Source organism: Micropterus dolomieu, linkage group LG01 (assembly GCF_021292245.1).
Source record: "Micropterus dolomieu isolate WLL.071019.BEF.003 ecotype Adirondacks linkage group LG01, ASM2129224v1, whole genome shotgun sequence".
Lineage (NCBI taxonomy): Eukaryota > Metazoa > Chordata > Actinopteri > Centrarchiformes > Centrarchidae > Micropterus > Micropterus dolomieu.
This window is the reverse complement of record NC_060150.1, coordinates 2,674,792-2,698,952: the sequence shown is the minus strand read 5'-3', so window position 1 is coordinate 2,698,952 and position 24,161 is coordinate 2,674,792. Positions and strand designations below refer to the sequence as shown.

At 40.7% G+C, this 24,161-nt stretch overlaps 1 protein-coding gene across 1 annotated transcript; it reads left to right on the top strand.

Moving 5' to 3' along the window:
• The first annotated feature begins 2,284 nt into the window (after positions 1-2,284).
• LOC123972021 (inhibin beta B chain-like) lies at positions 2,285-14,491 on the top strand. The gene is made up of 2 exons (XM_046051220.1): positions 2,285-3,334; positions 9,050-14,491. Exons 1-2 carry the CDS (start codon positions 2,938-2,940, stop codon positions 9,823-9,825), a joined length of 1,173 nt encoding a protein of 390 aa, XP_045907176.1. The 5' UTR covers positions 2,285-2,937; the 3' UTR covers positions 9,826-14,491.
• The last annotated feature ends 9,670 nt before the right edge of the window (positions 14,492-24,161 follow it).

Below are 24,161 nucleotides of genomic sequence, written 5' to 3'. Positions count from 1 at the left end.
ATTAAAAGTATAAGGACGAGGCAGATAACATTAACAGGATATGATGTCACCGAATTCCTTCTATTCCTTATCAAATTATGAAACATTACAAGCTAAATGTTAACATAAGTAGATGCTTTACAATTACAACGACAAGTTTATTATTTATTTTTTATGCAAATGTGGTACCTCCTCAGTAAATATGCGCTGACTTGCATTTCACTACTGCCTCTGACCCCATGTCATGACAACAGCCATTTCTTCAAAGAACAGTTCTTTTACTTCTCAGTTTTTTACATTTTGCCTGAATAAATCAGATTATGTTGCCTACTTAGTGTTTCTCCCTTTGTAGCTGTTACTTTATTTCAGAAGAGGGTGAAACATATATTCACTGAACACTGAGTTGTACCAGTGTTATCTGCAGCTGCAGCTTCATGTAGTTCTAGTATTTGGAACAAAGATGGCGCTGTTTCATCACTGGTGATCAAACAGGCTGGAGATCAACGTCTGATCTCCTTTAACTCAAACCCAGAGACGTGAAGAGGTAAAACTACACGTAACCTCCCTGAATCACCTCTAAGTTGATTTAAAGTTTGAGAAAATCTGTCTGTCAGTCTTATCACATTTACCCCAATTTAAGATTGTCCAATAATTTAGCAGGAAACTTTTTGGATTTGGACAAAACAGCATGTGTTGTGAATCGATTACGTCAGAATAAGTTGAATCGAAGTGATTATATATTAAAAAAACAGGGTCATGTGAGGGGAAGAAACACACCTGACATGTTGCTTTGCCTTACGATAATCACCAGCTGAAAGGTCAAAGGTCACCTCAGGTCTTTGACTAGAGAGGCTGCTGCTGCTGCTGGATGTCTCGTGTCATGACGAGCTCATTTGGTTTGGAGTTTTTACTAACAAATGTTGTTGTCGCCGTCATGTAAACTCAAACTGGAGACACTCATTAGTCCGGGCTGTTGCGGATTGTGTTCAATTTGACTGAGGGGCTCAGGTTATTTGCATATTTGGATGTGTTTGGGAGGTTTATAAGTATCTAAATCACTACAGTGGTTGTAATTAGTCATCAAAATCAACACTGGGAGTAGAAAGTAACACTGACTGACTTTTATTGGTATCTTATCCATTCATTAAAGGGTTGTCTTTAAATTTCTTGAGGTAAAAGTAATGGTCGGCATACTTTTGGCCACGTCTTGACATACAAACGTCAGACTAACTGAAGAAATTCAATATGTAATCTCCTCACTTTAATCAGGCACAAGAACAAAACTTAACAAAAGTCCCTTTAAAAATGTACAGTTTTTAAGGACGCTTGACGTTATAAAAACACAGAAAAATGCTTTAAAAAGTCATAAATCTCTTGTCTAAAAGTAAAAATATGCAATAAATACACACAAAAAACTGGCATTGGAAGAGAATAAAAAAGGGTTTTAGCCTGTTTGTATTAAGGGGTATTAAGAGTAGGGATATGTAGTTTTATATGTGTAGAGTTTAAACCAAACTTATTACAGGAAGGAAGCAAAATCTATAAGATCTGTCTGACGGTTTTATGTTGAGCCATTGATTTTAAAAAGAAGAGTACTGCAGCTGCACCTGTGAAGTACTTGTACTTAACTTACATTTCAGATTGAATATTACTTATTATTAATACTATATTTATCTGACAACTATCATTACTTTCCATATTTAGGCCTATATATCACACACAAAACAAATAATTAACTGAGGCCTTGGTACAGATTAAACTACCCAAATTTACGTAAATCCAAATGCTTCTCACATGTTCTGCTTGTACTTGAGTATTTTCCTGATACTGTTTTGTACTTCTACCTAAGTAACACGTTGAATGCAGGACTTGTGAGTGTTTCAACATTGTTGTACTGCTACTTTTGAACAGGATGGGATTATTTTAAATGTATTGTGTGACTGCAGAACTGCTGCCATGTGTTCTACCCTACTCTCTTTTTCTTCAGGATATTGCAGTGGTATTCTGAATAAACTGCAGTTTTTGGTGGTAGGATGCACTTTGCATTTATGGGGTTTTCTATCTGCCATGAGTCACTTCAGCAGGCATGTGCGGTGCAATATGAATCCCTTCAGGAATAATTCAGTGATTTCTCCTCAGGGAGTATTATTAACACCCCCCCCCCCCCCCCCACACACACACACACACACACCCCCCTCTCTCTCTCCTCATTGGCTCCGCCCACCTGATTTTGACCCCCGCTTGTATATAAAAGTTTTCGGTGTGTGGCTGCTCCCGAGTCTCAGACGCCAGAATGGAAACGCTCCTCTGTGCGCTCACTGGCACACCTCCCTCTCCTCCTCCCCATCGTCTTCTTCTTAATTGCGCATCGGCACTCCGGCAGCACCGCACTGGGAGTCACGAGCAAAAGCGTTTGAAATATATGTAGAGAATAAAACAAAGTGAGGGTGGTGATGAGCTTTCTGAGTCTGTGGAACAAGAACATGATGGACTGAACTTTAAACATGTTCCAAGCGGGATTTGCATTCAGTTGTTCTCGGTTGGTGGAATATGTTAAAGGTGGACTTCCAGCTGGGCTGATGCTGATTAATGAAACCATGACACGTTTTCTTCTGCTGCTGCTGACAGAGGTGATGCTTTTTGTGTGAAACTGCTCCAACGCAGAGAGCCCCTAAATCCGGAATAAACAGGACTGCTTCCCGTTTCTGACAGACTGCTGAGGATGACCAAAGACATTCAAATAATGATGTAATAAATAGATTTCCTGCACACGCATCTTCGAGTGAATGGACACAAACTGCACCGACTGGCATCCAAGTGCGTCAGACCTGAGCGGACAGCCGTTACGCATGGAGACAGCTCGGGACTGAGAGGATTTTTGTTTCGCTTGTTCACATTTTTTATGATTTTAACTGACAAAAGAGGGACAAAGTTATTCTACTCCTCCTCGAACAGAAAATGAGTAGCTGTCTCTTTCGACTAGCACTCTTCCTGGCTTGCGTCCTCTCCATCAGCTGCACCGCTGCGCCCGGGACCGAGGCGGAGGCGCACACGGCGTCCAGGAATACCTGCGCGTCCTGCGGCGTCGCTCAGCCGGAGGACCCCGAGTCGGGCCGGCTGAACGTGGACTTCCTGGAGGCGGTGAAGAGGCACATCCTGAGCCGGCTGCAGATGCGGGAGAGGCCCAACATCACTCACCCGGTCTCGAAGGCGTCCATGGTGACGGCGCTGCGGAAGCTCCACGCCGGGAAGCTGCGGGAGGACGGGAGGGTGGAGATCCCCAACCTGGACGGACATCCGATGAGCAACGACGTGCTGGAGGAGAGCTCGGAGATCATCAGCTTTGCGGAGAAAGGTGCGTGATGGAGACTGATGCAAATGTTGGGGCTTAAATTTAAGTTTTTCTGAAGGGCAGTCATAAAAATCTGACTTTTTTTAACGAGGGAATTCCACCTGAATTCAATGAAATCATACATTTTCACAAATTTTCTTAAAAACAACCCACAAAAAGCAAAGAAAGTCTCGATTAGTGTCGATTTATTCTACAAAATTACGTTAAATTTTCATTTAATATTCTGAAATCCTAGACTTTTGCTTCTGTTTTTTTTTTGTTTTTTTTTGTTTATTAAAATGCAGGACTCGGTTCAAGGTGAAATGCTTTGTCTGTGGAACAAGCCAAAGCATCCAGGGGGAGCAGAGCTGATAGGATCTGAACTAGAAACAAATCTAAAGGTTTTTCCAAACTGGAAACGTGGCATCGATTTATGAATGAAAAACTTAAATTTAACACGTCTGGTCTGACTGATTTAACAGGCTGTGAGTTTGATGTGGCTTCATGGCACTCGGCTGAAGGTTTAACGGACTCTGCAGGCTCATAAAAAGACGCAGGACACTTGTTGTACTCGTGAAATTTAAAACCTGACATGATATTTGATGCATGTAGCTGACGAATCGGGTGCTGCTCAGGGACACACACCGGCCAGCTCCGCTCTGTGTGTCTTTATATACTGACTGAATGAGAGAAAGCCCAGGGAACATGCGGATGTTGAACAGATGTGGATACAGGGGCCAGAATAAAAGCAGAGACGGTGCATAGCTGATCCCTGCGTCTTTTTTGCTCCAGATGTATTAATATTATTTTTACGCTCCAGCTGTTGTTGTTTGCACGCGGTCAATTAAATGCATCCTGTTCTGTCATTAGTTGCCTCTGTTGCCCCCCTAAGTAAGGCAAATCTCCAGTAGCCAGTGCTGATGTAGGCTACTATAAAGTCTTGTTTGGTTTGTCTTGTGAGGCAGCTGTGTGGAGAGTTTAGACTGACTATCTTTCACACATAAAAGATAAATTAAAGCTTGTGATTTTCTGTCATCGTCTAGAAAGATTGATAAGAAATGAGAACATTTTGAATGTAGTTTGATGGATGGAGAACTGAAGCACGAGCTGATTAGATTTTGGGGGTTTCTTTCATTATTACGATTTGGATTTTTAAGCATGGCTGCGTTCATGCACTCAAGAGAAAGTTGGACATCTGGGACTTCTGGCTTCTACCCCAGTGTTGTGTTCACTTTCCAAGAAAACCCAACCACACACAAACATGAACTTGGGCAGCTTTGCTCGGTGTCGGCGGAGGTTTGCTCCCCGCCGAGAGCCTTTTAGTTTCAGATGTTTCTCTCTGTGGCCGCTGTGTTGCAGACCTTCCACCTCGGCGCCGTGCGCTTGCCAGTTGGCTGCTTTACCGGCACTGAGCGGCTGTCAGCGGGGACATGGCACGGCGACAAGGCTCAGAGGAACAATTTACTCAGGGCCGGCTGAAAGGAGCAGGCTGAAAATGATCAACGACACCACCTGCTTCGCCCACGTGTGTCCGTCCGCTCGCCTCTGAAAGCGACGGCGCTCCGTAGAAACATCTGCTTTCCACATCAACAAATCGCTGCTTCGCGTCGGCACTCAGAGCTCTTATTCTGAACCTGTGTGTGTTCATTATGTCTTGTGCCTGAGTGTTATTTATCCCTGCTTGTGTTTGATTTGATCTTTTATGCCTCTGTCACGTCTGTATGTGAGTCTCTCTGTGTGTGTTATTGATGTTTTCTTAACTGTGTGTGTGTGTCTGCGTTGGCGTATACATGCGTGTACATCCAGGATAGTGTGTGTTTATGTGTGTGTGTGTGTGTGACATGGCAGGGTTGTGTTGAATCAGTCCCCTCAGTATAAGGTCAGAGCTTTTGTGGCGGCCGTCGTGCAGCCTGAATGCAGATTGACGGGCTGAACCCTGCAGCCTGGCACCCCATTTGAATTCACAGTGTGTGTGTGTGTGTGTGTGTGTGTGTTTGTGTGAGATCTAACTGCAGGCTCTATATGAAAACACACTGTGGGGCATGGTGGTGATGTTAGTTTGCTGCATCATAACAGCGTTTTGCTCAGTTTGTAGTCTGGAGGGCTTACTTTTCATGAATGCAACGTTTGGGGAAATCAGTAAAAATCAAGACTTGGGTTTGCTCATTTTTAAGTGGTCTGTGGAGCTTTTGATAACATATCATGATCTTCATCAGCAGATGGAGTTCCTCCATTTGTCATGGAAGCCTATTTTCAAATGTCCCTTTATTTTTCAGAGCGCCTTTAAAAAACTCTCATTCTTGTCGGCTTAAAAGTTGAGGATGAAATTGGGCAAACTCCCTCTGCTGATGAGGAAGATCATGTAAAATGATAAAAAGTTCCACAACAGCCACAGACAGGACCTTCATAATTGTTTGTCAGCTGAGGTTTAAGTAGTCGAGAAGTAACTTTTCTAACAGAATTTAGACTAAAATGTGTAAAACCTTTTAATAATTTTAAATAAACAATGTAACATAAATGCAAAATCTAGAAAAGTCAAGTCATGTCAGTCTAAATTATATCAAACCAAATCACACATTTGCCTTAGGGGACTTTACCACATACTTTTTATGACATGTGACAGAATCTAATTTCCAGTTTCTAGATTTCACTCCAAATCTTGTGTAAAAAGTGATCCGCAAAATTTCAAAGCCATCTTTTTGTACTCAATGTGGAAGAAACTGAGCTGTTAGCATTTAGCATTTATCACTCGGAGCACAATATGCAGGTTTAGGGGCTGTGACCACGATTTTAGAAATACTGAGGTCATGAATCAAAGTTCCTCCAACAACCCACTCCGCCAGAAAGTCTCTATTTATTGAGTTAGTTGTTAAAACCATTTTCTCCAAGCATTATTTAAATGAAGCAATTCTTCTGCAGATCAGCAAATACCAACTGAACTCTCACAGTTTCTATTTTTCCAACAGTTATTACCAGGTTACATGGTTCTTTTCAGGAAATATTGGCAAATTGCAAAGATTTAAAATGAAGCATTATTCCTACTTTTCTCACCACAGCACAAATACAACTGTATGAGAAACACTGAATCTTTTATTTTATTATTTTACATGTGTCAAAAATACCCAGCATGCATTGATTTTCAATTATAGGATGTGAACTTCCCCCAAAGTTGCCGAAACCTTCTTTAAAATCTTCTTGGAAGGAACTCGTGTCTTACCAGCTACAGCATTTACTGCCAGTCGTTTAACCACTTCACTTCCCCATGTCATGTCACTGATTTCTCGAGAACTACATCTTGGCAAAGTCAGCGTTTTTGTAACCACAGATATCCAATGAACATTCATGCAGAAAATATATCATGCGTGCCAAGTGTGTCTGGTTCAAAAGTTTATTTTAGCCTAAATGTAGGTTTTTACTATATTAGCAAAGTTTTAGGAAGCCACAGTTAAAGTAACTCGCATGTTACACAATTGCATCCTTGCTGCAACACAGTGCAGTTTATTTATCTGTCTGTTATTCCTCACTAAACATTTGCGGCTGTCACCAGAAAGAAATCAAGAACTAAATATTTGCCTGATGTTCCATCAAGCCAGTTAGAACAGCTGCTGTCTCTCTTTGTCAATGCACGACGAATTATATTGTTGTAGCAATATGTTTTCACACTTTTTGACCGCTTAATATACATGACGGCTTTGCTTTGATACCAGAAAAGGTTTTCTGCAGAGCCATTGGATGTTAAAAAACCATACTTGGTTGCCCTCCTTGACTCGACCCCATTTATTTTGTCCGGGAGTTCATGTGAGGAATCCACCACGTCTTCATCAGCAGCTCAGACAATGCAGCTGGCCGTCTGTGACAAATGAATTCTCCCTCAGACATCAGTTAACCATCCTCCTCCATCACACTGTAAAGCGGCCACTCCCCAACAGCCGCCAACACATTCAGGGAACTTACACAGACTCCTCCAGCTGAGCATTGTTTATATCATTACAGGCATTTGAGATGTCGCTTTGATTCCTATAGTTAAGAATAAGAGAGCAAGTCACAGTTTCAGCAGGTTCATGGAATATGTGTTGACAGATGAACAGGTACCACCTGTGAAATCTGCACCTGCAGCTCAGCTTTGTTTTTATTTTCCAGGCACTTGATGTTATCGTTCTTGATTTTTATCCTGCCTGGGTGACAGCGGGGCTCTAATCTCGCAGGCCCGTTGCGCAGCAGAGTGTGATCTAGCATCCGAGCTGTTGAGTAATGACTCAGAGATTACCTCCTCTCGTGATGGATGAGGTAACGCATGTGGAGGCTCGCTAAAAAGCACAGCGCTAGCTTTGATGATCGCCAAAGAAAGTCTGCTCCCTCTAAAACTTTTAATAATCTTTGATATTTTTGTACATTTCTGTTATGTAACACAGCACTGATGCAACCTGCAGCCAATTCATGAAAGCTTTTACGATGTGCGGTTTGGTCTTTTCCTGGTAAAAACCATGAAGTCTCAAGTTCATCCGCTGGACTCTGTGTCCTTTACGCTCTGATTTCCCACTAACTGTCAATCTCAATTTCTCTCAGTCGGCGCTGATGATTGGCTCTATTTTTCTTCACCTGACAGCTGTCAATCAGCTTTTCTGTGTGTTTGTCTTGCAGCTCTGTAGCACTCGTGTTTACAAAAGCAGAAAGTGAACTATTTAAAATAAAATCAAAGCTAGAGGGACCAGGTTTGATCCAAATAACAGCCACTGAACCATCTGTAAGCATCTCAAGATAAAGTACCTAAAATGTAAAACACAGTAGATTAAGGAGGCCGTTTGCTTTTAGTCCTGAGTGTGGCGAGTCACTACACCATCAATTACCCAGTACTCTCAAGATATTTACATGTCTCCGTTCAAGATCAAAACTTGGTCCTGCCTTAATGGGAGCACTGGCTTGCAGAAAGGCACACAATCAAACCCACAAGCTCAATAAATGAAGAGATGAATAGCAAATACATACAGAGCACAAAAACAATATTTTCTTTTGCTGCAGTTTATGGAACTCATTAGTTGTGGGAAAAGGAAACAGGAGGGGGAAAATCTGTACAAACGAATCTCTGACTTTATTGAGACTGAAAGCTGAATTTCAGATTCCCTCCAAACCTTTTAATCATTCCACAAATGAGCTGATGGTGCCCAAAAAAAAGCCTCTGACCATTTGCAGTCTGCTGCAGGAGCGGCCACGGTTTCTGAGAACCAGCTAATGTGATGTAAATGGTTTTTTCTTGCATCTTCATTCTTCCAGTTTGTTGCTGCATCTCCCACGCTGCCTGGCCCTGCGACGCGCTCTCAGGCCTCATTGTGCGGACAGTTAGGCTCCATAAGATCTCATTTTCAGGCAGCATTCAACGCAAAGCCTTTGAATCTTTGTGTGCCGCTCTCTTAAGCTCCCTCCCCCCCATATTTGGGCCGATTTGGAGGCCAAGTGGCCCTGCGCCCAACGCCTTCCTGTCACAGTCCGCAGGATCTGTGCTGCCACCCTGAACTGAGGGGAGGCCTGGGCTTGTTGTCTTACTTTAAGTTGTTCCCACGTCACGTTTTCCTCCAGTCCTTACAGATGTTCAGTTTTTTTTGCTGTTTTCTCAAAGTCTTCACAAGTGGATTGATCTCAAAAGTCAGTTAAGTAATATATGGCATAGACTCTGGTTCACAGATTTCTGTAGTGTTACTTTATTAATAATCAAATGCTCTGATGTGTTTTTTTGTTCCTCAGATGATATGGTGACATCCAAGTCCAGCCTCTTCTTCCAGATCTCCAGTGAGGGGAACCAGAACCTGCATGTGACGCAGGCCACCCTCTGGCTCTACTTCAAGCTTCTGCCGTCTCCTCTGGAGGTGCGTCCAAGGCGGAAAGTGACGGTGAAGGTATACTACCAGGAGCCCGGCCTCAGCAGCAAGTGGAACCTGGTGGAGAAACGGGTTGACCTGAAGCGCAGTGGCTGGCACACCTTCATGCTGACCGACGCCGTCCGGTTGGTGTTTGAGAAGGGCGACCGGCGCCAGAACCTGGATGTGCGTTGCGAGGGCTGCGAGGCAGACGGCGTGGTGCCCATCCTGCTCAACCACAACGATGAGTCCCACCGGCCCTTCCTGGTGGTGCAGGCGCAGCAGGTTGACAACAAACACCGGATCCGCAAGAGGGGGCTGGAGTGTGACGGTAGCAGCAACCTGTGCTGCCGCCAGCAGTTCTACATAGACTTCCGGCTCATCGGCTGGAACGACTGGATCATCGCGCCGTCTGGCTACTTTGGGAACTACTGCGAGGGGAACTGTCCAGCCTACATGGCAGGCGTCCCCGGTTCAGCCTCCTCCTTCCACACAGCGGTGGTGAACCAGTACCGCATGCGAGGGATGAGCCCGGGCTCCATGAACTCGTGCTGCATTCCCACCAAGCTTAGCACCATGTCCATGCTCTACTTCGATGACGAGTACAACATCGTCAAGCGGGACGTTCCCAACATGATCGTGGAGGAGTGTGGCTGTGCTTGAGTACGTTTTGTTGTTGTTTATTTAAAGTGGAACTGAAAACTGTAAACAGATTCACAAAATTACAACAAGAAAATGAATATAGAAACAGAATATTTATGGACGATGGAGAAAACATGCGCTCGCGCAACCTCATCCACACATATCTACACACTCTCATGTATGCCTGCACAAAAACTTGTATATATATTTATGTTTGTTGATATATTTCATTATATTCTCTAGTAGAAGACTGTTTCTGTCTAGAAATGATTCAGTCTCCTTCAAAGCGACATGAAGAGTTCTCTTCCAAATCTTTAAATATCCACTTTGGAAAACAATCAATCCCTTCAGTTCTTCATTAAATATCTCTAAGATAGGCGGGGATCTGGTTTGCTAAAGTGTTCAAGACTTATGTAACCTACTAGCCTTTACTGTCACTGACTTTTCAGTCACGTTGTTAGAGTAGTTACCACTTGTTTAGAAGTGAGTATCTTGTTTTGGAATTAAACTCTTCATGTGTAGAACATAAACCCAACCTTGAACGTGAAAAAAAAATCGCCTTCCAAGGAGGTGTGGGGAGCCTTACACGAGTCAGAAGGTTGTGGTGATTCAACTATGCCTCTTTTTAGAGCAGTGTGCACAAACACGTGGGACAAGCACTGAAAATGTTAATACACCTGTCAAACTTCATCAACGCACAGCACTTCTGGCCAGGACTCACATTTACACTACGTCTTAGAGAAACTTTGTTCCCGGGATGAAACCCGCTTCAAGATGCTATGAACATTTGGACGCATTCCAGAAACGGATGGAAACAGACAATATCAACATTATCTGTAGAGACTTTTCAGCAAGGTTTCTGTTACACTGGCGCTGTCACCAAACCGCGAAATAACCCTTGAAGGTAACAACTAAAAGGTAGACTTGCCAATATGAGGTGGCGCACCTGAGAATTTTAAAACTGTTTTGAAGTTGTGTTTCTGATCTGCATCTCTTCACAGCTCTGGATTATTCTCTTTCCATTATCTTCATTCTCGGTACTGCTTTTTTAACTGTTATCTACCTAAACCCAACCCTAACTTGGGTGGTTGTTTCTCCGTCCCTCTCCTCAAATTACAAATCTATTTCTCAAATTACTAATTTGTGCGCCCAATTTTTCTTATTTATTTCCCTAAATTTAGGAATTTGCAACTTCAAATTACTTGATTCTTTCCCTTGAAACAACATCTTCCCTCAGATTACAAAATTGTGCACCAAAGTAATCAGTTCCATCAAATTAATATCTTTAAGTTCAGACACTCACTATGAACCACGGTAGGATTTTGATTTTGGACTGTGAGACACAAATCATGTCCAGCTCTGCTCAGTCCCAAACAAAATCTGACGTACCATCCAAACTTTAAATAATTCTACCAAGTAAACTTATTGCGTGGTTTTGACTTTGCAGACCAAACGTCCACCCTTCCCCTTGGTCTTTGTATCATTAAAGTAAAAACAGTTTTCCAAGGACTGTGTTTTCTTCTACTCTTGGTATGGGTTTAACAAGTACTCTTTTGTAGCATATGAAGATGGTGGAATGGAAATCAGAAATAACCTCGCGTTTATCCATTTTTGTTAATGTTTGGATATTGCAAGCAAAACCTCCCTTCACCTTCTCCTCGAACGGGAAGGTTCGATTCCTTCCAGTTGTTCAAATCAAAAAAAGGTTTAACGTATCTCTCATTTCAGTCAGTGAAAGTGAAAAGTTGCCATATTGCTTAGTTTAGTGATGGTGCTGCTCTGCACTTCACACTTTGATAGCACTTGCAGATAGAAATGCCTTTAAAGAGCCCTATGAGGCGCATCGTTGCCCACAGTCCTTCTAAAAGAAATAAGTGCCGCATGAGCTATGCAATGTATAGTATTTACCCATATTCCAGACAGGCTGATCTTAAGCTCTTCTGACAAACTATCACCAATACTTGAAACGTAATGTGTGGCAAGCAGGGGCAGGATGGGTTTTGGCTAGGAGGCATGAGGAGACAGACAACTAAATGCTGTCCTGTGTGTGTGTTTCTGGTAGTAGATAATGAAGTATTGTACTTGATAGCTCCACTCAAAATGAATTAAAAATCAATGTTTGAGAAACCCAGCAAGTCATCTGACAATCGTTACAACTGTTGAAAACAGCTCTGAAATCCTCTCCGATCAGCTGGAAGGAAAATTCAACCCTGTCTCTTGAAAGTTATGTTTATATTCTACTAAATGGTTTTGGTAAATATATTCTAAAGGGAATGGAATTACTGCCTGGATCCAGTTCATGTAGCACTACGTTCAAAGTATTGTGTTGATATAAATCATTATCCGGGTGGCATTACATTTCTTTCTAAACTTGTGTATAAATCAAATTAGTTGGCGACAGGGTTAGAAAAGTATTGCGTCTGCTGCGTGATAAAGTTGATGTTTATGCATTTGAAAACTGTATTGTTCAAAACAAACGAAGATGGCAGCTGGAAGTGACACATCTCTCTGTCCATTCTGTATAGCGTTTAGGGGTGTGACGAGACGAGATTCGAGACTGGGTTCACAAGATCGAGATGAGATTTTAACAATATTTTTAAGAAATCTTTAATGCTGAATTAGATGAAAGACTTTAATTCCTGCATTCTGATAAATTTTTCCAGTTTATGTTGATTTTTTATTTTATTTACATAAAGAGAAACACAAAATTCAGGTGGCAGGTGACCATTCAAAATTCATTTATTCATAATATATATGTCATTCTGTGCTGCTTTCCACATGTAACATCATCCCTGCTGAGTCATGATTTAGCCTTCCCTCCTCTTTGTCTTTGTTTGGGGAAGTAACCTCTTTAAATGTGGCACCTTTTCACCTCAATGAGAAATTATTAAATTTTTATAAACTGCTGGACTTTAATAGCTCCTGTGTTTCAGCAGCTTTTCTGCTCATGTTCAAAACTTTCTGCACGTTCAGAATCTCCCACAGAGATCATTTGATGAGAGGTCTACCTGCCCTTTACTCTGCTGTGCATTACGTTATTGATCCGCTGGAAGTAACGTTATCCCCTTCAAACCGTTTGACTGACGCAGTTTGGGACTGCATGTGAAACCGAAAGCAACTGAAAGACTTGTGATCAGGCAGAAATCTCACCACAAATCCGCACACGTTAACTTCAGCTGCTCTGATAAAGTGCAGCTCACAGTCCCAAACAGAGCAGGCTGCGCTTCATTTTTTAGATGTTTATGTTGCAAAACTCTACCAGCTATGTTACCACTCGTCACGGCTGTCTGCGGTTGATTACGATCAGGGCGTCCGCCGGTGTGGCATCAGCTGAGTTGATTATCTCTGCGAGTCTGTCTTATCAGTTATACATTTGTATTTCACTATGTGAGAAGATAAATGTGTGGCTTTACTTACAGCATGAAAAATGTCAATTGCGTGAGTCTGGCGAGACAGCTTTTTACCTGACGAGATATCTCGTCACAATTTAATCTCGCGAGATCTCGTCACACCCATAATAGCATTCCAAAAATATCTTTGCTACACAAAATCATTTTAATCTTCTGAGCTTTTTCTTAATATTTACTAGATAATGGTACCTCTTTACTCCTAAAAACATTATTCAAACAAAACCAAGGCTTATAAAACCTATGACAAGTGCTCGCAAGTAGACCTTTATTTGTTTTAGGGGATCAAAAGCTTTTAATTTATTTTATTTTTTCTTATTCGTACAAGACAAGAAGGTGATATGTCACTTTCAGCTGTCATCTGGCTGGATGGACGAGTTTTTAAAGATTCAGTCAGTGTTATTGAATAATCTGTTGGGTTTTTTTTTTTTCTCAAAGTTTCCTTTTTAATCATCAAGTTAAACCTCTGAAATATAAAAGGAGGCTAAATGGGGCTAACATTGACCCAAATGTGATGCATGAATAGTGATTGTGGTGTCTTAATGAATGTGTCCCTGTGGAGTTCCCATCATGGCCTGTTCGGCACCGAAACACACTTTGAGACACAGTTTCAGGCCTCAGTCACTTTTACATCACTTTGACATTTTCAGGTTAAACGTTTCCGCGACCTGCTATTTTACTAGTCCACTATCTCACCTCTTCCCGCCTTCTGCAGAACGCTCGACCACGACTTTGCCTGCCACTGTAATATTTCGCTTGTTCTTCAAAGCGAATGGTTGTTAGAATATTTGCACTGAGGAGCTGCGTAACTAGTTATAAGAAAAATGAAATAAATAGAAACTGCCATTGAAAAAAATAGTTATTTTTATAGAAGCAAAATTGAGCTCTGTTCAAATGTATTATACCTAATCATGGAACCAAAGAGGCCAAGAGGTTTAGCTATTGAAAGACGGCAACGCCGCCACGTTTTTGTAGTTGTAAATGACTTTGTGACAGTTAAAAGAGGCCTAAACACTGTATCAGGGTATAATATCAGTCCATAATCAGCTTAATCTCTTTTCTATTTTGTACCTAGACATGGAATATTTCATATTTTTTCATCAAATTACTTAAATATTCCTAGTTTTCTTTTCTTTCTTTGTTAGCTCTCGTTACAGAATCATTTAGAGTAAAGCACACGTCATCTGATCCCTGTACAGTCGATGTAACATATGAATATGCTTTTGAAATATATTGTTCTTTGTAATTGTTGAAAAATAAATTTCTTATTCACAATTGTATGGATTTGTTGTTGTCGTGGTATTTACATTTACCTTTTATCCAAAGCGACATACAATTGCTATATATGTCAGAGGTGGCACGCCTCTGGAGCAACGAGAGGTTAAGTGTCTTGCTCAGGGACACATTGGTGGACGGGTCGCAGTGGGGAATTGAACCCGGGTCACTCACAACAAAAGCATGTGTCTCATCTATTGCGCCATCACCACCCATGAGGTATGAGAGTTGAGAGCAGTTCCTGGAGTTAAATGTCCAAAGTAATTCAGAAATAAGACACTAATGTTGAAACTGAAAAATCGTATGACGTTGGAGTCTGTTACAACACACTGAAGGGGTAACAAAGATCGCATCAAACATAGCGAGCAAACAGCCAGCTGTTGTTTTTTCTCTTCACCTGAAAAATCCACAATTACCTTGTGCGGCTGATACTGGTGGTTTTTCTGCCATGTTTGCCCGCATGTGTTGACACCTTTTGTCATTTCATGATACCCAGGGGAAACGCTGAAGCGCACAAAAACCCCCTACTTGTAATTATCAGCAGAGAAGCTGTCGTCAGACGTGTTTTTCCCACTTGTTTGCTAATCGTCTCGTGTCAGATTTGATATACAGTTTAACATTATGGTGTCATCAGCTCCACATACAGAGGCCCTAGTTGAGACTCCATCCATCCATTTGTCAACTGCTTATCCTGTGTACGGGGTCGCGGGGTAGTCGAGACTTTACTTTGTTAACATTTTAACCAACTTTGAAATGTATGAGTGTAAGAGGGCATTCCCAGATACTTAGAGCTACATATCAATCTACAATGAAGCAAGCTATATAATCTAAAATAGCCATGATGACAAAATTGGTGATTTAATGCAGGTTCAAAGGAAACTGGATGATATTTAGGATTTAGTTTACGGAACAAATTGCTTTATTTGACTTAAAAGATTGATTTAAATACATTTTACAGATTATTAAAGTTATTTACTTTAAATGTGTTGTTACTAAGTTATTTACCAACATGGACAAGTGCCTATACAATAGTTAAATTTAAGGAATATATGTTTGACTCTTCATTGTGTAAGAATATGGTGTCTTTTACGATTTTAGCACACCTACAGTTGAGAATGTAACTCTCTGCTGTCATAAATAAGGACAGTTGTACATGTGCATTTGTTGTGATTACATTACTTACGATAAAAACAACTACCAAGTTGACAACTTTGCTAACAGCCAAACATCAAGCAACACAAGACTAATTCTACTGACTAGTTCACCAGAAAGAAGGCCAGCTCGCTGTCTGTCATGCAGCCTTTTCTCTTCTTGCTCTGTCAACATCCTCTTTGGTCTCTTTGCCTCTGCCATTAGCTAACGTTATGTCCGCAGAGGCCGCTGAGCCCGGTTGTGTTGCCCGGCTCCGGCTCTCCACCTAGAAAAGTTACATAATGTCGCTTGAAAGGTGGGTGACAATCTAGCCAACAAAGCTAGACAGCAATCGACGCAAGAGCACTTACAGTAACGTTACCAAAGCTTGCTAACAACAATTCAAGATTTACAGGTAGAGGCTCAACCTCTGTCTGTGAAACCTGTATGTAAATAATAAAAAAGATGCTAGAATTGAACACCAGTCCAAGATAATGCAGTAAAAGACACTTCTCTTTGTAGGCAATTATTAAGTTTAAAGGTCCATTGTTGATTGGGTTGTAGGATAGAGTTTTTAATATAACATTATTTATCATAATGTATCGTAGTGCACTGGTTATTATGTTTGGGAAACCACCATTATTATGGAAAGGATGACAAACAAGTTCATCAAAATGTGTTTATTGATAGATGATATACATGTATATAAATGCAGGAAACAGTTACGCCCTAGTGAAAATCAGTGTACATGCATCAGTGACTGGTGAAGTTCTTTCCTCAGGGCTGGGAGTAAGAACAGGCCATTCTGTAGAGCTCTATGTGTGCCCATTCAGGCATACAAAGGCTCTTAAAAGGCCTAATTATACCTAAGCAAATCTCGGCAGGACTTCAAGGGTCAAGTGTTTGACCTCTGGGGTCACACCCTTCCATGATTGGGAGGAGAGGCGCAATCGACTACAACCGGTGCAGCGTTAGCAATTAGCATTTAAGGAAACTCACGACTTGATTTAGGCTTTTTAGTCCTCAGCATGAATCTGTGAACATGTTCACATCATTGACAGCTAACAAGAAATCAGACCGAAAGGGAAATAAATGTCGGTACACGACACCGCAATGCAGACATCCATCAAAAGTATAATTGCCCTTAATAAAATCCACAAAGTGTCAGCCTAAGTACACAGAAATGTTGTTGTTAAGTGGTGTGAAATGATATGTTTCAGAGAGAAAACAGTCGCCCCTTAATCTGACAGTTGATGAACGCATGAGTCAACTCTGACATTGTCTGCTGCTACTCAGGAATGAGGGAGAGAAACAGAGATGGAGACAAAACAAAGACAGAGAAAAGTAAAAGAAATTTGACTGCATTAAGAAAGAAGTGTTGAATGTTCTGCTGTGGAGGTGACAGAATCTGAGCAGCCAAACAAAGCTGTAAATAATGTAATGATTTTTTTTTTTACCAATGCTAGTCGTGTGGTTTTAACAAATACTGGATAGATTGCTGTGTAATTTTCTACAGATATTCATGGTCACCACAGGATGAATCCTGACGATTTTGATGCTCCACTGGCCTTTTATCCAGCACCACCAGCAACTTTGGTTATCCTCTGACTTTTCATCCAACACGTTCTCACTCCCGAAGCCGTCACATATGGACGCATGATCAAGACCCGTTGGCGTTTGTCTGTAACGCACTAGGGAGCCCCATAGCACCTTAGTTCAACGCACTGGAGGAACCCCTGTAGCGTCATTTATGAACACTAAAAGTACGAATGGGTACTTTTGATGACTAAATTGCAAAGTTTCACAATGTTAACAACTAGTTTTATTTTAAAAGTCTAACTGGACGTTGCATTTTTATTGTTGCTAACTTGACCGCTGAGCCCTACACGTCCAAAAACAATGCTAAAGGGCCCACCAGGGCGTTAATAAAAGCAACGCCAAGGGGTGTTGCCCAAGTGTCCACATATGATGAGGTGGAAGTGAGAATGTGTTGTTTCATCTAGCGACATCACCAGATCAACATTTCAATTTTAAGTGTAGGTTAACCTCTTCACAGTCCTGTAAAATTCATGCAAAACGCCTATTCAAGGCATATCCAAAGTAAATTGAATGTAGTTCTTGAACCATTTGGAGTATCTGCCTGGTTTTGGGCTTCTCTGAAAGATAACTCTGGAGTGTCTAAGCCAAAAGTCAGAATGATTGTAAGTGCTACTGGAATTGATTAATATAAGTTTAAACACACAAACTAATGTATTTTTCATTTCCGCTTGAAAATGCTTGCAAACAAATGCATGCAGACAACTATAGCTGGGACTTATGAGCTGGAGGCATAAAGCTTTACCTAATCCTAGTTTAAATTTCATACCAATACCATGAAAAATGACTATTTTACACAGGTTTTTCTAAGTGTATGCCCCTTGGCGGCAGGCGGCTGCTGCTGCATCGCTCCGTATTAGCCCGTAGCTCGACGCAGATGTGATTTTTTGCTGGTAGATCATGAACTTGCTACTTAAAGCTGTATATCGTTATTTTCAGAATTTTATTGGCTACACGAAGTCGGCACAATTGCTTGCAACTTGCTCGGCCAACCCACGAAATAATAGGGGCTGGCCCTTTTTTACAGCGTGGGCTCTCGTTGGCTATTGAAGGCTGTGAAAGGGACATGTGAGCTCCTATTGGGGCGAATTACCTGTAAATCGAAAGGTTAGAGTTCAGAGGCTAATTTTAATACAAAATATCGTAATTGTTTACGTTCAAATCGGAGTTATTACGGTTATAATGACATACGAGCCACATCTGCCGGCAGATATGAAACGATTTACTGATGGAATAATGCGTTTTGGACTAAATGTTTTTACTGGATTGGATTGTCTGGACCTTTGACACCGTAACAAGACCATTTTTGTTGGATTATAATCGATCGGTGGATTAAGTTACTGTGAGGCTTCATAGGTGAATCACGTCACTTTTGATTGTACTGGCTGGTCTGACAGAGGCGCTGATTGTACCCGCTGTGGTGATTGTATCTTGAAATGGTTTACATGGGTCAAATCACGAGGATTTTAGCTTTCAAAAAGTATATCATATGAGTATGAAGCCAACATAGTTGCTGTGTGCACATTCCGAAAGCTGCCACCAGGACCTGGACGGCCCGCGGGCAGGCCGCTGGAATGTTAAGAGACTAAATCCTTACAAAACATTCCCAGTCAGTCTTAGCTGTACTTTATTTTTATTGCTAATTAGCAAATATTAGCATGCTATCACGCTAAACTAAGATAGTGAACATGTTAAAAATTCAATCTTCTAAACATCGGCACATTATCCACTGTCACTGTGAGCATGTTAGCATGCTGACATTAGCATTCAGCTCAGTACAGCCTCACATGTCCACTAGAATTGTGTTTGCAACAACAAATACAGCTCCTATTAGGCTATAACAAAATAATAATTGTTTTATCTTTAATGTTAGTGTTTGGTAAAGTAGCAGATACAAATATGACAGACTTTAAACCCCACTAAGATTTAGCTTTCATGTCCTGTCTAGCAGCCAGGTGTTAATATATTGTTGTTTTATTAATAATTGTATTATTGATAATTGTCTAAAATTGCCACAAAAGCCAGTTAGAAGAAATTTAATGAGCATTAAATGCATAATAAGTTGAGTTTTTCCTTATTTACTTCTGAGTGTTCTTGGAGTCAACTCTAGCATCTAGTGGCCAATCGAGGAGCTGCAGCTTGAGACACATTCAGCTGTGGTTTCGTAAAAACAAAAAACAGCCACACAGTCCAGACATTTTTCAGCACAAATCCAACAGGGGAAGGCGGTTAGATGAGTATGTTTTGTCAAAGAATCAAGCGTGCACAGGAATTAAGTTCAGTTAGACAATTATAGAGCGGACTTTGTGGCGTTGTCAGGTGACACACGAGAGCTGTTTTATCATGTTGCTCAGCGTTAGCACGTCCACCACAAAACACAGGAATGTTAATGAATAGAGCCCCGGGAGCCATGCTGCATGACACACACTTACCTCAAGTGAACATCAAGTTTGGAAAGCTAAAACAGTTATGTGTTTTGACACAGTGGTGGGCTCTGACACACACACACACGAGCAGGACTGAGTGTGCTTTTTCTGCTGATTTATGGCGAAAGAGAAGCAGATCTAATTTGTTTCAGGAGTAGAAGCGGTTATGAATCATCAATCATACATTTACAGTTTGTGACAAGGTACAGTACCTGTTGCCTGGAGGGAGGGTTTGGAAACTGCAGTGAAACAGGAGCTCTTGGCTTGTCAGACTGTCATTCCCCTCTGTAGTTCAGATCTTGATTGCATGTGGGGGTTTAAAATGAAAAAACAACAACAAATACTAAACAGCATCCTTCATATTGCTAAACATCAGGTGAGCTTGCAAGACCTAGCTCAACAATATAAGCTATGTCTACCTAGATATAAAAATATTTAATAAATGTTAGATAATCAGTTAAATGAAGCTGCGTGGTCACACCAAGCGTTACATTACGTAATGTAATGTTACGCACTGGGGGAAGCCATGTAGCGTTGTTTTTAAACATTCAAGTCCATGAAACGAGGTGGACGAGTGGGTGGGTGGGCCGGAACACAGACTTTCTCGCAGGAGACAGGTGTTTGTTTCCCGAGTGAAACAAAAAGTCAACATTTGTGTCATGTTTTTATTCGACTGTAAGTAACGTAACATAAGTAACATAATATAATGTAATGTAACGTCAGTAACGCACCGTACCGTAAGTGACGTAAGTAAACCAATGTAACGTAACGTAACATAATGTACCGTAAGTAACGTAATGTAACGTAATGTAACGTAACATAAGTAAAGTACTGAAATGTAGAGTAATGTAAGTAACATAATGTTATGTAACATCCGTAACATAACGTAACGTAATGTAATGTACCGTAAGTAACGTAATGTAACGTAAGTAAACTAATGTATAGTAATGTAACATAATGTAGCGTAACGTAACATTATGTAACATAACGTAATGTAATGTAACATAAGTAAACTAATGTATAGTAATGTAACATAATGTAGCGTAACGTAACATAAGTAAAGTACTAAAATGTAGAGTAATGTAAGTAACATAACGTAATGTAACGTAAGTAAACTAATGTAAAGTAACGTAACATAATGTAACGTAAATAAACTAATGTATAGTAATGTAACATAATGTAGCGTAACGTAACATTATGTAACATAACGTAATCTAACGTAATGTAATGTAACGTAAGTAAACTAATGTCAAGTAACGTAACAATGTAACGTAACACAATATAACGTAACACAATCTAACGAAATGTAATGTAACGTAATGTAACATAACGTAATGTAACGTAAGTAATGTAATGTAGCGTAACGTAATTAAGATAACGTAAGTAACATAATATAATGTAGTATAACGTAAGTAACAATGTAATGTGACGTAATATATGTGACGTAACGTAAGTAACATAATGTAACATAACGTAAGTAATGTAGTTATTTTAAGCCAAACCAGGATGTTTTTCTAAAGCTAACCATGTACTTAACTTAACCAATTGCGACCTTTGACAATGTTACACAACATTAACGAGTAGTTTTATTTAGAAAGTCTAACCGGACGTTGCATATGTATTGATGCTAAATAGGCCAAAAAATGACAATAAAGGGGTACGCAGGAAGTTAAAAAGCGACGCCAAGGGGTCTGACTAAGTGTCAATATGTGACGAGTGAGAATGTGTTAGCAAATTAAAGTTCACCTTCAGGAAATTGTTCCTGAATAGTTGACACTAACAAATGTTTGCTCAATTGCCCCAAATGGAGGAACATTCATATTAGCTATGTTGCACCATTCCATTTGATATATTTTTATATAATTTATTAAAATGTAGGATTTATTAAATGTCAATGATAAAAATACATTTCTTGAATACACTATATTATATAGGGTCAGTTAGCTTAGTGGGCTATTTGTGGCTAGTGCTGGCATGTTCCCAGCTAGCTAGCATGCTAGTTTGTCTGCCAGCTAATCCCACAACAGTCAACATGTCAACAAGCTTCCAGCCCCACCTGTTTTGTAAGGACGCACATTTGATTTTCACTGTGCCATGTTCTGTATGACTGGGGCACTTAAACTGAAATTATTCTCTTACGAAGATACATGTCAACATCTTTGTGGATGTACACATAGATGGATGTTATAGGTAACTGTAGATTGCAGAGTTTTTCAGCGGAGCCAGTGCAAACACGTCCCAAATCTAGTTTTTCAAGTTGTCGTGCAGATCTCAAGTCAAGGAAACTGATTGGTTGAAAAGAAAAATCAGCATGAGTTTTAAAACAAACAGCCACATCTCCTATCTACTGCCTTACATGTTTGTCTACCTGTAGCCGAGAGAAACCATTTTTGCTGTCATTACGCATTAAACGTTTTCATGCAACTTGAGTAAATGCCATTTATAATCCTCAGAGCTGCACTGCACACAAAACAGGTGGGTTGCAGTTCATTGAACAAGCAGTGAAAATGCTGGCATCACATCACCTGACCTTTAGGTGGGTAACACTAGAACGTTTTGTGAACCTTACGCAACTTCCAACTGCTCAACATACTGTACATACGCTGGGTCTGAACCAAAATGAAATTCATGTGCACAGGAACAAAGCACACCAATCTGGGACACGTGTTCGTTCTCTATTTCGTCTTCTTTTTGTGCAACTATTTAGCAAACACATTTTATATGCTTCTTAACTAATGGGAAGTTTTTGGTTCAGCTAAAGTTGGCGAGGTGACGGGAGGAGTGTAAGTTTGACCGACTGGCAGTGTGTTTGTTTACATGGCCACTAAATCCTGTTGCAGCCTGTGGTGCTCCAATAATCCACTAAATAAGATGTGAGTGAGGTTGCCGGAGGAACATTTCTGACAGTAATATTTCAGAGGAAACCGCTCTGAACATTTTCTCTATCGTGTCTTTGGTTAGCACAAAGCAACAGCAGCCTGAGGATTTACTACCTGCTTCCTTCTGTGCAAATATATTGCACGTAAATTCGGACGTGGTGTAGACGTAAATTTTGTGTGAAGTTTAGTGAACTCACGATTATCTGCCTAAGCATGCTTATGGAAAAACCTTTGGCTCTGGGACACACCAACGCAGTCACGTTACAGTCAATTAAAGTGACATGCCTGCAGTCTGCGTGTTGCCTCCGCGTCCACTGAATATTGTGAATATCAATGGGATTTTCCATCTGAGGAAAGTCGCTCTCTGAGGAAACTGTGGAATTTCATGGCCACAGGTAGATGATATCAAAAAGTCATTTAAAAGCGTTTGAGTTGAACTCAAGACGTGGAAAAATCAGTTACACTTAATTTCCCCAAATGCTTCATGTCCCTTTGGGAATGAAAACAACATTGCCTGAAGTTCATCCTTTTTAAAATATTATTACTTTTTCAACTGAGGCCTTGAAGTCCCTTACTATCTCTCATTAACTCACTCTAATTTTACCTCAGGTGGTGAAAAATGTCTCCTGTTTCGGGGAAACTCAACTCTGGTGTGTTTGCAGTCATAGTTACAGTAGCAGTTGGTGGAATGTGCCACAGGGTAACAGAGATAATAGAGTCAGCACATCACAATATATATGTGTTTAACAAGGACTGTTACATTAATATATAATACATTAATATCTTTTAGTCATAGATGTTAATATTTTACCTTTTCTTCATGGGTGTAATTTCTTTACCTAATGAAATAAATGATTATTTATTGCTTCTACTGCCAGGGCTTTGTCCTCGGTTGCTTGGAGAGGTGGATGGCAGAGGTATTTAGAGGTCTGCGATTCACGAGAAGTCAGGCCAGGTCCATATCCATATATCTGCTTAATCAAGCATTAATCATGTTTATGCCATTTACGTTCCCCTCCAACACGTTCGCACTCCCAAGTCGTCACATATGGATGCATGATGTAGACCCCTTGAGGTCAGTTTGTAACGCACTGGAGGAAGCCCTGTAGCGTCACGTTTTAACGCTAAAGGTAGGTGTAAGATATTTAACAGAAAAGTCTGAGTAAGGAGGTGGTAGCGGTGGACGGGTTGGGCCAGAACCCAGACTTTGACATATATAACATTGCTATTTTAAGCCAAACCATGACCTTTTCCTAACTCTAACCAGGTAGTTTAGTTGTCTCAATGTAATTGCGCCGTTTCACAACGTTACCTGCTAGTTTTATTTGGAAAGTTTAACCGGACGTCGCATATTTATGATCGATAACTAGAGTGCGGAGCCCTAAATGTCGCTTAATGAATACTCAGGGTGTTAAAAAGTGACACAGAGTCTTGAACCCAAGCGTCCATATGTGGCGAGTTGGGAGTGAAAATATGTGTCCCCTCAAGATGAACTGTAATAACTTTGGTGATCCTCTGACTTGTGCAACATCAGCTGTACTGGTATGTCATATGTCACTGTCGTTGTCATTTTACCTGCAAAACATCAGCGCGTTAACATTGTGAGCATATTAGTATACTGATGTTAGCATTTAGCTTAGTGC